Consider the following 16,010-nt stretch of genomic DNA (forward strand, 5'->3'; position numbering starts at 1 on the left):
TCATGCGTACTTTGCATGTTCTCCACCCAGGCTGCATTACAGCCTGGTTGGACAACATGCCTAGCCTCCCAGGCCCTGTGAGCGCTGAACTACAGTGCTCAGACCAATCATAACACTGCTGTAAGGCAGTGCTGTGCTTGGTCGAGGGAGTCTGGGAGGCTGCGTGCTTTCTGCTGCCCCGGGAGACGAGGAGGGAGGAGAAGCGGCTGCCGGCCACCTGGTAACAGCATCTAGGTAAATGTTTTTTTAGTTCCCTTCCCCTCCGCTGCCTCTCCGCCCCCCGCTGTCCCGGCCACGTGCGTACTCGGTAGCAGCTGCTACTGTATTGATTGTGTGTGTTTTAGGAAGAGCATCCAGCTACTGGGCTTAATCAACCAATCATCGAAGTACAATACATGAATTGCCTTGCGGTGAAGGTATGCCACTACGACTGCCATTTGTTAACACTTTGGGGCTGTGGTGACCTCGAAAGAAATTACCTAGAATTCGTAGAAAAGACCACTTAACACAAGGAACAGGTACTTGTGATGAGCATAGTGGATGGAAATGAGGAAATAAGTATCTTTGAGATTGAGCGCCGCCATGAAATCTTCTTGTTGCAGAAGGAGGATGAACACTGAAGTGTTCTGATATGATGTAACAGTTAATGGGCCGGAGATCAGGGACCGGACTCATCCATCCTTCTTGGCGATAAGTAAGTACAGGGAGTATATCCCTGTAACCTTGTGTTGTGGAGATATGGGCTAGAGCCTCCTTTAGCAAAAGTGTACGCACTTCTCCGGGCAGAAAGTGAAGGTGTTGGGTACTGAGCTTGTGTATGCGTGTGGGGGGATGCTGGAAAGGGTGGTATGAAGTTTGAGGCAAGAGCTAAGCTCTACAATGTCCAACACCCATTTTTCTGAGGTGATTTGTTATCATTGGTGGAAAAAAATTGCAGATTCTCCCCACGAGGGGTGAAGTGTGATCAATGGTGAATTTGTGGTCTGTCACTATTTTGTAGGTGTAGGCCCCCTACTGTAGACTTCCCTGACCTCCCATCTGCAAATTCCTCTAGGTCCCAAAAGTATACCTTTTCCTGCTTGGTGCTTGTAGGCTGCTGTTGCTGCTGATAACACTGGTCGTGTGCAGGAGATACAGGCTTTGACTTACACCTAGACTAGTGTCTATGAAAAGATCTCCTAAATGTGGAGTCCTGTGAAGTGCCCATTAACTAGGCCCTCTCTGCTTCTTTCTTTATTTATTTCCAGCATCTCATCAACATGCGTTCTAAAGAGGAGTTCTTTGTCAAAAGTTGATAAGATGCTGTTTTACTGCAGGTTAAAAAAACAGGGATATGGAGCCATCCATGGCAGCACATTATCATGCTTGTGTTCATGTTCAGATTTCCTCTCCCCTTTCGTGATATTGCTCTGGAAGGTGTTTGAGGAGATCCTCAATTTCCTCCCACTATGCGCTATTGTGGAGTCATAGGAGATCTACTGAGTTGGCTATTCGCCAGTGGGTAGGTGCTCCTATCACTACCTTCCTATCAGCCGTGTCTATCCTCTTACTCACTTTGTCTGGAGGAGAAGCATCACCAGCAGCCTGGAACGAGGAGCGCTTGCAGGCAATGTGGATAACTAGCAAGTCCAGAGGAACTTGGCCCTTGATGTATGTGGGCTCGCTGAAGGAGGCGTTTAAACATTTGTTCTGCCTGCAAGGAGACAACCCAGGTACTAGCTGGTTATGTAATGTTTTCTGGGACAGATACAGATTTTAACATCCACTTTAACATGGAGAGTAACTGGTTGGATCTCACTGATTTGGACAGTGTTTCCACAAGGTAGACTCCTTCCTCTTGCACCATATGCATATCTACCTTGTGGTACATGCAGCCTGCTGAATGGCATCATTATATGAGGACGTATGGCTGGATGGGAGGCCCTAACAGGGTAGTGGTCCGGATCGGCATCCCCTGGGGATTCTACTTTACACTCGTACTGGTTGATCAGAGAGGGCAAATGGCCCATAGGCGCTGTGCTATGGAGAGGTGGAGTACGGTGACAATGGCAGGGAGTTTGAGAGGGCCAACAATGAAGAAGTGGCTAGTGGAGGTGTGGGAGGTAGCTACGGCTGTGTGTGTGGTAGAGGTATAGGGCTAGTAGCACTGTCTCTGTGTTTCTCTGGAGGAGGCTCTTGTGTGGAACACTTGGAAACAGTCTCTTCTTCAACAGTCAGCTTCCTCTTGTGAGGTATAGGGTCTGTTGGTGGAGGAAACCTCATTGAAATGTTTCCTATAAGTGGGTCAATAAACGGGCGCTGCTGCCTAGCATCCAGTCCTTGCTGGAGCTGCTTGAGTATGATGAGTCAAAGTCCTCTTCTGAGAGGGTTGTTAGAGGCTTGTGTGGCCGTGCTATTTGAACTCTTGTGGATCATGCAGCCTTGGTGCCGAATCAGTCTTCAGTGTTGACTGAGGATTCGATGTTGAAATTGGTTTTGGCGTCAATAGTCCTTTTGAAGCTAACCTGACTTTCAGAGCCAAAAAAGTAGTAGCTTGAGAGGGAGACTCCAGAGCCGACGAGGGCTTCTGTGCTGAACGGGCAGTGGCATCCTCTGATGGTTTTGGAGTGAATAATGGCTGGTGTGTCAAAGATTAAGTCTGGGTGTTGCCAGCTTTGGGTGGGAGGCTTGGTAACTTTTGGTGGCTTCTGACAGTGCTGACGTACCCTGTGAAGGGCAGTGACCCTTGTGTAGACTTGACTCTACTTGCATGCTCCTGGTTCGACACCCTACAGGAGTGGTGATATGCCTTGGCACGGGGAGTGGTCTTGCGCTATTCAAGGGCTGGTGTACTCACAGTTTCTTGGAGTAGTTTTCAGCCAAGGGCTGGTCTTCGATGACAGGACCCCCTCTTGGTTGTCATCAGATCTGCTGCGAGTCTGTGGGCTGGTAGGTCTTTGAGCATGGGTGGGCCCCCATGGTCCAGCCTCTTACTCTTCATAGGAGCCCAGGGTCACCAAAATGTTTTTCTGCTACATGATGTACACCCACTGACACTCCTTTCAGTACCAAAGGGTGTTCTTTGACTTAAAGGTTAAGTATGCAGGGCAAGTGGCATTGTTGTGATTGGGCGATAGACACAGATTACAAACTTGGTGGTGGCTGGTCCATGGAAACTTAGCATAGCATCAAGGACAGTATTAGAACCAAAATCATTCCATTTCCCATTCTTGGAGGTGACTTTGTGTGTCAAAGAGTATTCAACCCTCAAATGAGGTTAGGTCCCAGCATCGTCCGACAGTGACAGAGCAGCAAGCCTTCCATTGTCTTGATAATGAGCTTAGAAGTTGGAAACGAATTATAGACAGGGCACTATAAAGATACGACAAACATGCCAGAACCACGGCAAAACTTGGAGTCTACTCAGGCTTGTTCGAAACCAATAGTGGGGAAAAAAGCTTCTAACTTGGAGTCAGTGGCCATGCACACTATACATCTAGAAGAGGAGTCACGCTGCATCCTGAGAACCTTCTTCGAAGAAAAACAACTTGCAAACATCTCAGCTCAACACTGGATGGCAGAAACTGGAGGCTAAGATTAAGAGCCTGATTTAGAGTTTGGCAGATGCATTATGGACTGTCGCCAGGGAAGAATTCTTAACTTCCACCATGGCGAGGGTACTTCACCCACTGGCCCACCGGATCTCTCTTGTACGTCCAGAAACTGCCTTTATAGCGGTTACTGTCAATGCATTGAAAGTTTGACAGACAACGTTCATCAAAGTTTCAAGTTTTCTTTCTCTCAAATCAAAATTTGAAAGCGGGATTTCGTTTTTAAAACTGACCCCACTCACCAGGAGTTATCTCCCATTGTGTGGGGGTAATTTTGCAGTTTTTATTGCCCCTTACTGCCAGGATTTACATGGCGTGTCGGACAGTGGTAATATGCCCTTTGTCTGCGTACTCTAAATGGGGTGAGCAGACAAATGGTAAAATCTCCTATCTGTTGGACCTTCGGCGGTTGATGTCAGCGGCAGTTTAATCTTCTGTCGACATACTTATGGTTTGACTGACTCTAAATGAGGAGGGGAATATTCAGTTTGGCGGGAAGGGTACTAGTTCGCAACAGCGAAGGAATACTCTCTCCGCCAAACTCTAAATCGGGCACTAAGTTGGTATACTTAGCCTGATTTGTGGGGGCAGAACAAGTAAAGAAAACTAAATCATGTATTGATGATTGGTGGCCTTGATTAAAGTACTGGTAAACACCGAAAATAAGAGAGCATGCATTGGGTGCCAAAAAGAAAAAATGAGATGCTAGAGTTTAACATATTGCTTTGTCTTTATGAAATAAAACACAATTTTGAAAAGCTCAACCTTCCCCATTAAAATAAAAATTTAGATTAGTGCATACTTTTTTTTGTGAACTACCTAAAATATTTAACATTCATATATTTGTTGTTTGTATGCATGTTTCTGTATTTGTGTTCATCAGTTTGAGATTCAATTAGTATAAACTGCCATGTACGTGGGGTCCCCTGCTTAAAGGGGCAATTCAGTGCAGGATCACAGAAGTCTAAACGTTAAGAACCGCTGCACTAAACCATCATTTAATACTCACATGATTAGGTGTCACATGTGGTACATAAACCAGTATGTACCACATTGAGTGAGTTCAGCCTAGCTACACAATTTCAAATCAGAGGTGGCCAACCCTCTAGATATAGGGGCGTGCTAGTACCTCCTACATCACTTGAAGGGCCCGTCTTGTATTCCAAAAGTGAATTATCATGCTTGACTTAAAGACATCAGAGCACTGTCTGACATTGTGGTGTTGCTTCTGTCCACCTCTGTAGGTTGACTCAAAAGTGTATTACTATTGAGCAGGTAATCTAAATTTGTATATGCAGGTGTATCCTTCTACTTGCGATTTTCAGTATCTCCAGAAGTCCTTCATATCCATATCATCAAACATTGACTTCAGAGTGTTAGATGCTATTTTTGTGTGTATGTTAAGGTGATCAAAGCTATCTAATCTCCATTCCTTGACAAGTTTTTATATACCATATTTTATTGAATGTTCTTATCTCATAGATTTCACACAAAGAAAAAGGAGAAAACGTATCAAATATCAACAATAACTCAGTGCAGAACAGTGATGGAGTACAGTTACCATAATTAGACATATTGCTTTTGCTTACAGTTCACTTTCTTTTTATTGTCTGGAAGCTTGTTACAGAACATACTTCCCAGTAGTGTGTTATGATGATCTCGGCTCGTACATATGGATTTCCCATTACCTTATTGCATCTCCATAGTGTATCTTTCCCTCCCAGATTCAGTTTGATGTTTACACAAATCTGCAATATTCCATCCATTCTCCCCATGTTTTATTGAATTTCTTTGTGCAAACCATACACTTATATGCTACTCTTTCTAAAGTAAAACAGTACTAATGAGAGCTATGAAGTTTAGTATAGTCTAAACAACTGTTGCTAGGGTTAGATCGGAGGACAAAACCAGGGAGTTTGGGTACTAGCAGAGTATTATTTTTAACACAGTATAAAACTACACATACAATAGAAATGCTCAGCTAGAAAGGGGGGAGATGGTAGTGAGTGGCAAGTCTATGCATTTACAAATAACAGCGTTTCCCAATACATTTTATGTATATGTTATGAGTGTTGTACACGATTACAAACCAATGAAACACATTATAGAAAAAACGGCATAATCTTAACTAAAGGAACAAACAGTCTGGGGTAAAGGGCAAATCAGACCAGTAGTATCAGCTAGAGATCAAACACATTTTTTAAAGTGTTTTGAAGCAAGAGTAAGTATAAACACTTAAGGGTAGAATCATATTCCAACACTACAACACAAATTAAAAAATAATATATTCTGTATTACCTGATAGCTGTCATTCACAAATATATACAGTGGTGATAACATGAGCTGCAGCACAGTCTCTCTGTAAACCTTCTTCATTTCAAAGCAAAGTCTTTCAAAAAATACAGTAGGACATTCAGGGCCATCAGTGCCACAGTGCTGAAAAGAAAGTAACACACAGTTGGAATCAAAATGGAGGATAAGGTCCTAAAAAAATGTTGAAAATGAACAAAGCAACTGTTCAGTCGAGAGCAGCCGATTAAAATGCTGTCTTTCACATACAGTAGTACATACAGCATAAAACTGCGTTTCTATGACAAACTGCAAACAAGTAAAGTTGTTTCTGATGGATAAATCTATCTGCAGAAATCCCATCTGTTGAATATTCTGAGGAACCAGACTGGATCCAGAAGCTTTTCCATAGCTCACCCGCACCAGCAGTGGGTGCTGGCTCCATCTTGGCACCAGAAGAGATGCCAGCTTAGCATCAGTGGAGTCACATAGCACCCACTCGACACAATGATGTGTGCTCCCTTGTTCCCCCACACAATCTGACGCAGATCTCAATCTGACGCACATCTCAACCTGCCCCGCTTCCTTTGCCTGCACTGGACAAATATCCATATAAGACTGACCGCTTTTCTGAAATGACCATTCAAACCTTTCAGTCTGAGGAATATCTGCAGATACAGCAGCAGTAGCAAAAAGTAGCAGTGAAGTTGGTCCCAGAGTAGGAAGGTGGGCAGAGGTGTAATCTAAGTACTTACTGATCCCCCAAAAAGATGGCAGAATCAGTTAGATCTTAAGCCTCAGCCTCTTGAGCTTTTAAATTAGCAACGAAAAGCTCATGTTGCTGTGCCTGGTTCAGATTCTGCTATCACTGGAAGGGGAAGACTGGATGATGTCCCTAGTCTTGCATTATGCATATTTGCACATACCAATCCTGTGATCATACAGTATGTATTTGCGTTCATGTTAAGGTATACACACTCACAGTTTGCGGTCCTCTCATTTGGACTGGCATCAGAATCTTGGGTCTTCACAAAAGGGATGGCAGTGGTTGCGGCTCATCTGAGAAGGTTAGGGATTTCCTTATTCCTGCACTTAGATGACCGGCAGCCCAAAGCCAATTTGCTACGGAGGGTGTTTGTTGCATCACCTACAAGCAACAAAACCCCTGCTGTTCGACTTCAGCTTTTCTACAATGTGCCAAAATCTCACCTAGCAGTCTCTCAGTTCAGTGTATGCTGTTTTTGGGGCAGTACGGATTCAGATATTTTGGGAGGTAGCACAAGTTCCAGCCTGGAACGTTCTTCAGCTGCTAGAACTGCATCCACCTGATCACGCACACACACTAGCACACGAGGGCTCTCATTTGGTATCTTCGATGGCAGAAGTCATTTCAATCTCCAGGGACACTACAGCAGACCTGTAGTGGTTGGTAGAGGAACACCTATCTCAAGGAGTGTTCCTTCATCTTTGGTCTGTGATGGTTGCCTCACTCTGGCATTGGGGCACTTCTTGAAGAAATAGTGATCATAGGCCTCAGGTCTCCAAAGGAGCAGGTACTGCGCATCAACCTGCTCGAATTCAGATAAATCCACTAAGCCCTAAAAGCATTTCATCCTTCCTTACAAGGTCAGTACATTCAGATCTTAATTATGTCAATAAATTGGGAGATGGGCTGAGGCTCTCGGCATGGACACACAAACATGAAATCTGGCTAGTTGTTAACTATTTGACCAGTTCCCTTAACACCAAGGTCGACAGGCTAAGTTGCCAGCATCTTTTTGACCAAGAGTGGCATCTGCACCTGGAGTGGTGCAGAACATCTTTGCCCTGTGGGGCACACCATCAGTGGAACGTTTTGCCATTTGGGAAAATACTCACAGACCACAGTTCTGTGCCCTCCGGTATCCATTCCAGGGAGCATTAGGGATGCGTATCAGTCCAGCTGCAGTTTTCTACTTCCCTCAGCATTTCCTCCCACACAATTGATTCCTCAGGTTTTGAAGAAGATTCACCAGGACCAGGCCAAAGGCATTTTCATCACCTTGGACAAGCCAGGATGGGTGTGATACGCAGACCTTCTGAGACAGTATATGTCCCCTGCTCAGTCTAGCTATCAGACAGACATCCTCTGCCAGTTGGTGGGCCAAGTACAGCATCCCAACTTCTAGAGCCTCCACCCTTATGCCTGGAGACTGACTGGGGACACCTAAGCTCTTCCCAGCTGCCACTAGAAGTGGTTGATGGTATTTTATACGTTTGCCCCCCTCCAAAAAGTCAGTCCATCTGGAAGGTGGAACACATTTGTCTACATACAAAGCAAAGAGCAGAATGTGTGCAGATCAGAATGTAGATCCCACCCCCCTTCTTGAGGGCACGTCTGTCCGAGGTCCTTTGGTTTGTTCTATAGCTCGGTCTGCAGAGCTGTACAGTGGGCACCATTAACAGACCCTCATTCCTAAGATTGGGCTGAAAAACAGACAGCAGCTGCTGAAGTGCCAACACCTTCTGATGATTAGGGTAGGCTTTCCTGTCACTGTATTGCTGGGCGGACCCTAAAAAGGGCTGAACTTGAAGGGGTTGAAGTAAGGATTTGGTGGCATTCATGGTGAACCCTAGGCTGTGTAGCAGGGAGATTGCTGCTTGAGGGTGGACTAAGCATTGATGCCTACTTGAACTCTTTATCAGCCAATCATCGAGGCAGAGGAAGACATGATTGTCCCCCCTCCATAAATGAGTGGCCACCACTGCTAGGCACTTGTTGGACACACTTAGAACTATAGACTCCAAAAGGAAATTCTTTGAATTGGTAGTGCAGTCTGCTAACCACAAATCAAAGGCACCTGATGAATGGGTATATAAAAGTAGGTGACCTAGGGGTCTAACGCATCAGGTAGTCGCCCTGTGCTTGCAGTGTTGATTAGTGAAAATGGTAATACAACGTGCTTTTCTTCAGAGGCCGAAGATCCAGGATTGGCCACAAGAAGGAGTTCTTTTTGGGAATGAGGAAGTAAAGAGAGTAATGAAGGAGCATTCGCATTTCCACTAGGAGGTAAATATGTTCCCTTCCAAGGATGTGTGTGCAAGGTATTCTGTTGGGAGAAATGAGAGGTTTTAGGCAGTAGCCAAGGTGAACAACCACTAAAACCCACTGATCCAACTTGATTTCCTTCCAGCGTAGAAGGACATCTTGTAATCTCCACCCGAAAAAAAATAATAATCAGGGAGCACAGAGGGTGGTGGGATTCAAGTAAACGCTTGGAGATGGTGGTCCCTTTACGATTCAGTGTTCTGTTTAATTCAGATACTCTGTCCATCACCACCCCCTTTTCTGAATCGTTTTGTCCACCATAAGCGTGGAAGGGTATACTCAGATGTGAGTCCCTAGCTCATTGCACCATCAGGATTCAAGCAAGCCGGGCCGAAAGCGGCTGTAATGCCAGAAATCGGTCCCCGGAAACTTGTTTCCTTCCCAGTATAAGAATTGGCTTGGTAGTTTGGTCTGCTCTGTTCCCATGATGCACTGGACCAGGGATAGACTAATTTGCATGTAGCCAGGTTCTGAGCAGGGATGGTGCAGTGAGCTAAAAAACGGTGATGGATCAAGCCCTGATCTGTTGACTGGGTAAGAGTGGTCTGCTTAATTCAGACACTCTGTTCATCACCACCCCCTTTTCTGAATCATTTTTGTCCACCATAAGCGTGGAAGGGTATACTCAGATGTGAGTCCCTAGCTCATTGCACCATCAGGATTCAAGCAAGCCGGGCCGAAAGCGGCTGTAATGCCAGAAACCGCTCCCCGGAAACTTGTTTCCTTCCCAGTATAAGAATTGGCTTGGTAGTTTGGTCTGCTCTGTTCCCATGATGCACTGGGCCAGGGACAGACTGATTTGCATATAGCCAGGTTCTGAGCTGGGATGGTGCAGTGAGATAAATAACGGTGATGGATCAAGCCCTGATCTTTGGACTGGGTAAGAGTGGTCTGCTTAATTCAGACACTCTGTTCATCACCACCCCCTTTTCTGAATCGTTTTTGGCCACTATAGGTGTGGCAGGGTATACTCAGACATGAGTCCCTTTCTCACTGCACCATCAGGATTCAAGCAAGCCGGGCCGAAGACGGCTGAAATGCCAGAAACCGGTCCCTGGTAGCTTGTCTCCTTTCTGGTGAAGAATTGGCTTGGTAGTTTAGTCTGCCCTGTTCCCATGATGCACTGGGCCAGGGACAGACTGATTTGCATATAGCCAGGTTCTGAGCTGGGATGGTGCAGTGAGATAAATAATGGTGATGGATCAAGCCCTGATCTTTGGACTGGGTAAGAGTGGTCTGCTTAATTCAGACACTCTGTTCATCACCACCCCCTTTTCTGAATCCCTTTTGAAATGGGAGGTTAAGAAATGCTGATGGACTTCTGGATTTAAGCCAGAGATGTGGAGCGAGGCATGGACTTTGAGTAGGATACTAGTATTAATGCCTTTAGAGCCATGGGCATAGCCTCTCAAGGCATTAATACTAGTATCCTTTTTGTATTTCCAGTAACTATCTCATACCTCTAGGATCCCATGTTCCCCAGATTTTCTCAAACTTTTTTCAAAATTTCTACCGTTGTAGACCTCTCGCTCGAGGATTTTACAGCATTCCAACCCCAGTTCTCATTCTCTGAGCAATGGGGGGTTCCCTTTGAAAGGGTATGGGTTGACGTTGCTGGTCCCCTTGACTCTCCAAAAGCATTGAGGAACAGATTTATACTGGAGGTAGTAGATAATGCCACCAGGTATCCTGAAGCTATTCCACTTAGGACTGTCACTGTTCCTGCAGTTGCCAGAGCCCTCTTGAGTACCTTTACAAGAGTGGGTGTAGGAAGCTGGCTCTGTATATGGTATACCACTAGGTGGTTATACCGTGCACAGAGTCAAGAGATTCTCCCAGAAGTGTACAGGGCTCAACATAAACCAAAAGTGCTATATTAGTGGTTGTGTCGGCAATCAGCCTTAGGCCTAACACAAAAGAGTGTTAGACATTTATTTTACACACATACCAATAACTGATACACAACTCAAAAATTAGAGGTTTTCAGGGGGCACCTTTAAGAGGCCCAGTGAGTACATGGTTTAATAAATCCCACACTGGCATAAGTGTGGGTTTATTAAAATGAGTTGTTTGGTACCAAACACTCCTGGGTTTAGGGAAGCCATCGTGGTGCTGGGGAACTCGAGTTGTCGTATTTCTAGCCCATGTACTCTCTATAGTTTCTCTTGCACTTACACAATTGAGAATAGACTTCGATATTGTAGGGGCATATCTGCTCATGCAGATATGCCCACACTTGTGATATAGTGCACCCTGGCTTAAGGATGCAAGGCATGCTAGAGGAGTGACTTATCTATATCTTAGGCAGTGCTGGTTGGCATGGAACACAGGCAGCGTGCCATGTCGATTGTCATTTTTCCCGGAATGCAGTGGCAGTGGCATGGCCTTGGTGTGGGGTCCATAAGGTAAGGGACCCTCTTCAATCCCCATGTCCTAGGTGCCAAGGTTACCATTTACTATGTATTGCAACAGAACCACATTTTCTCACAGTGGGCTTTCTCAAGGAGGTGGTGTCAGACAGAAGTAGTAACTTCATGTCTGGTTACCTAAAGGCTATATGGAATGAGTGAGATGTGACTTACAAGTTTGCTACCTCATATCATCAACAAACCAATGGTTTAGTTAAGAGATTCAACAAAATCATGAAAGGCATGATCATGGGATTCCCTGAAAAACTCAAAAGGAGATGGGATGTTCTTTTGCCGTGCCTCCACTGCCAGACACCAGACACAGCATGGGCTCAGGAACAGACCAAATATATTTGTAGTTACCAAAGCTTGTTGGCTAGCCAAGGAAGAAGGGCAGGCGTAAACCTCATGCACGACGTTCAAACAGGCTCCTTCTGCCCCGAACAACGTACAGGCCTTATATACAGAACTGCAGCACAAGCATAAACACAAAAAGGAACAGTGCCAAAGATGGGCAAACATGAAGCACAAGCATAAAATTAACAGAAGACACAGTGCTCAATATGGGCAAACACAGAAATGCAGCACAAGTATAAAATGATCAGAAGGAAGGTGTACACTGTAGGCAGCTAAAGGAAGCTATAACCTTATGTGTAGAATGTCTAGATGATCTAAACTAACATGGGGGATAAGAAAGGCTTAGAGACCTCTGCGTGGGGGGTCTGCACAGCTATTGGAGCTATCCTGGCAAGGTCAAAGTGGGAGCCCGGACTCCACTGGAGACCATAGGCCTCTGATCTCTGCCTCCCCCATGTCGCCGCTCCATTCCAGAAGCGATGCATCGGTCACCACTGTGAATTCTGGTTGGGGAAGGGAGAGGGATCTACTGTTGACCCAATCCTAGTTCGTTAGCCGCCACTTCAATTGTATGCAGTGCCTGCCAAGATATGGACACAATCGGATAGATTCCCCTGATGCTGCGCCCACTGAAACTTCAGGTCCTACTGCAGAGTCTGCATATGCCACCTGGCATGATCCACCAGCAGGATCATGAGGCCCAGCAGCCGCAGGGTCGTCCTGACGAAAGCCAGGATAGAGGCTGAAAGATCGGAATCATAGCCTGAATACCTCAGACTCGCTGCTCAGGAGGATAGGCCCGAAACTGCGTTGTGTCCAGAACCACTTAGATGAAGAGGAGCTTCTTAGAGGGAGTCAGGTGTGAGTTTGGCACGTTGATAGAGAATGCCAGCGAATGCAGGAGGTCCACCGTAGTCTGGAGGTGGGAGATGACAGCCTGGGGCGAGCGCGCCTTCAACAGCCAGTCTCCGAGATAGGGTAAGACTGGAACCCCTGATCTGCTCAAATGAGCTTTGACTACCACCATCACGTCCGTTGTGAGAAAGTGGCTCTATATATACTGGACAATAACTACAAACCCCAAATGTATAACAGAGGTTAAAGTCAGGACTGATCTTACTCTCAAAAGTGGTAGCTTGGTCGAACATTAAGGCAGTACCAGAGGGCAGTGCAAAGCATTTGTTGTACACACTCAGTCAGCAAAGGATTTCACACACTCAAAGACTGAACTCCAGGCCAATGGTTTTTATATCCAAAGATATAGTTGTTTTATTTTTAGAACCAACAGGCATAAAAATATACTTAATAGTTATGAAAACTCTTATGTAATTACTGTGCAAGGAAGCAATAAAGTTGGTGAACACAATAGGAACAGGAGTTGCTGAAGGCAACTCAAGTCTAGACACTTTAGCATTGAGCTCAATGGATTGTTACCATAAAAGTACAGTTGATTATAGTACAGATTACTTTAGTAGTTCCAGGCCTAGATACTAGATTCAGTCCTGGGGGTCTAAACTGAAACCAGATTAGCAAAAACGTTTTAGTTACTGTGGTGAATTTCCATGAATATTAAGCTGTTTTAAAAGTTCACTCTTAGAAACTTTTCAATGACAATCTGGTAATGTTATTCAATGGCAGAAAATTCAGATTGCAGGTAAAGTATGATCGCGTTACTTTTGTAATCCAGTACTGGGCTTCTAGTGCCAGCACTGGGGTCTGAACTTAAAACAGGTAGGTAATTGCGTTTCAGTATTTCGTATGATTTTTAAAGAATATTTCAAGTTTTCAAAAGTAGGCACTTAGAAGAAATTTCATAGAAAAGCATACAATGGGTTCCTATGAAGAAAATACAGATTACTAGTAAACCCGGTAAGCATTACTTTTGCGGTTCAGTACTGGGCTTCAAGGTACAGTACGGGCTTCTCGCCTGTTTGCAGGCGAGTACTTCGGAATTTGGACTTCGGCTGATTTTATATGAATATTTGCAGTTTTCATAACTTCACACTTAGAACATTTTCGAGTCAAAATGGGGTATTGTTATCCAATGGCAGGTAAGTGAGTTACCGGTTTCCAGGTAAGTACTTGGCTGGTGAAGTTAAGGTTCCGGGTATAGACTCAGGGGTCCCCCAGGGTCAGGTAAGTACAGTCGGTTCCGCCCCAGCAGCGCAGGGCCGGCCGGGCGCAGAGGTCGGTTGGCCCGATGATATCCAATGAGGGAAAGGGGGCCTCCGGTTGGTGGCTGCTGGCTAGCAAGCCACGCGGCTGTGGTGTCGTGCTTCACCTCGTCTCCGCCACCTGAGGGGTGGGGCTGGCACAGGCTGGCACAACCCTCTTCCCGGCGTAGTTTTTCCCGCCAGTCTTCCCGCCATGTGGGGGCTAGAACTGGTGGGGGCCAGTTGCTGGGTACATTAAATGGTCTGGAGAAGCTCACAGAGGCGAAACTTCCCCCTGCCCATCCTGGGGGAGGAGACCTAGCACCTCGCCCAGGATGTGCATAGTTGCAAGCCCAGGAGCGCGGGGCTCTCCACCCAGGGGTCCAGCAACATGTCTGCTGTGTGGCAGCCTCTGCAGCCACTCAGCCCAGATGTGGATTGTAGGTTAGACTTTCAGAGGGCATCTCTAAGATGCCCTCTGGTGCATTTTACATTAAATCCCACACTGGGATCAGTGCAGGTTTAATGTGCTGAGAAGTTTGGTACCAAACTTGTCAGTCTTAAGTGTAGCCATTATGGTGCTGTGGAGTTCGTAATGACAACCTCCCAGCACCATATACGTTTAATGGCATCACTGCACTTACAGTGCCCAGGAATGGCCCTGGGTACTGTAGGGGCACAGGGCTCATGCACCTGTGCCCACACCTCTGACATAGGGCGCCCAGCTAGATGGGTGACTGAAGTATGTCAGGGCAGTGGGTTCTGTGGGCATGGCACACAGAGATGTGTGCCATGTCGACTCCTGGTTTAGTTCTGTACTTAGGCACTCAGCCTGCAAAGGCAGCGTGTGGATGCCAGGGTACAGGGCCCCTGAGGGTGGCACAATAAGTGCTGCAGCCCTCAGGGGTCTTCTCTGGTCACCCTGCCCTGGGTACCTAGGGTACCATTTACTAGGGGCTGACAGGTGGCAAGAGAGGCCAATTGGGTTTTTAGTTTCAGCACAGTTTTAGGGAAGGAACACAGGCCCTGGGTACCTGGTTTGCAGGAACCCAGGGAACACTCAGTCAAAGCACATCAGCAGTTCAGAAAAAAGTGGGTGTATACCAAGGCAAGAAAGATGGCACTTTCTCACATCCGTGAACACACTAGGGGCACTGGTAAGGCCAAAGGGGTGCATGGTAAGCTTAAAGTGCTCACGGCCTACCGTGAACCGCAGGTAATGCGGGTGAGCCGGCAGGACGGGGATGTGAAAGTAAGCGTCCCGCAAGTCCAGTCTCCAGGGTCGAGAGCAGACAGGACCTGAGCCAATGTCAACATTTTTAACTTCTCCTTCCGGAGGAAGCGGTTGACGTTCCTGAGATCCAAGACAGGACGCAGGCCTTTGTCCTTCTTGGGCACCAGAAAGTAGTGGGAATAGCAACTATGAACTACTTCTGGGGCAAGACCTCGCTTGATGGCTCCCTTGGCCAAGAGAGCTGTAACTTCCTGTTGGAGAAGGACCAGATGATCCTCCGACATGTGATGGTACTGAGGTGGCATGGCTAGGTGGTAGTCTCGAAGGGGGGGGGAGTAGCCCCTTCGTACTATCTGCAAAACCCACCAGTCCGACGTGATGGTGTGTCAGTGGGGGAGGTGACGAAGAATCCTGCCACCCACTGGAGATTGGTGGCCCTGAAAGGTCGAACTGGGAGGGCTTGGAGGCTGCTGCAGAGGGGGCGTTGGTAGACTGACCTGCTCGCTGGCCCCCAGACCTATGACGGTGGGTCCCATGTCCCCGGCCGCACAGCAGCTGAACAGCTTGCACCGGCCTGTAGCTCTGGGTGGAACGTGGGGGGGCACCCCTTCCATAGTCACGAAAGGGGCAAAAAGCAGACTGCGCAGGGCGGTGGTGGAGAGGCCCAAGGACTTGGCCGTAGCCCGACAGTCCTTGAAGCGCTCTAGCACGCTGTCTACTTTGTCACGCAAAGGCGACGGCCATCAAAGGGCATGTCCATAAGGGTAGCTTGGACATCCCCAGAAAAACCAGTCGACCTCAGCCAGGCGTAGCATCGAAGGACTACAGACTTTGAAATCATCCTGCCTAGCGAGTCGGCGGTGTCCAGTCCACATCGTATGGTAAACTTGG

The 16,010-nt window shown here is 46.6% G+C and overlaps 1 protein-coding gene across 15 annotated transcripts in view; it reads right to left on the minus strand.

The window, feature by feature from the left end:
• The window catches only part of BLTP1 (bridge-like lipid transfer protein family member 1), a 1,831,302-nt gene that overhangs the window by 1,531,943 nt on the left and 283,349 nt on the right, over positions 1–16,010 (minus strand). For all 15 annotated transcript variants that reach the window (XM_086962202.1, XM_086962209.1, XM_086962198.1 and 12 more), the window contains one exon: positions 5,889–6,026. In XM_086962202.1, coding sequence (XP_086818328.1) covers positions 5,889–6,026 — 138 coding nt within the window. The remainder of the gene's footprint in view (positions 1–5,888; positions 6,027–16,010) is intronic.

Source organism: Lissotriton vulgaris, chromosome 3_1 (genome assembly GCF_964263255.1).
Source record: "Lissotriton vulgaris chromosome 3_1, aLisVul1.2, whole genome shotgun sequence".
NCBI classification, from domain to species: Eukaryota; Metazoa; Chordata; class Amphibia; order Caudata; family Salamandridae; genus Lissotriton; species Lissotriton vulgaris.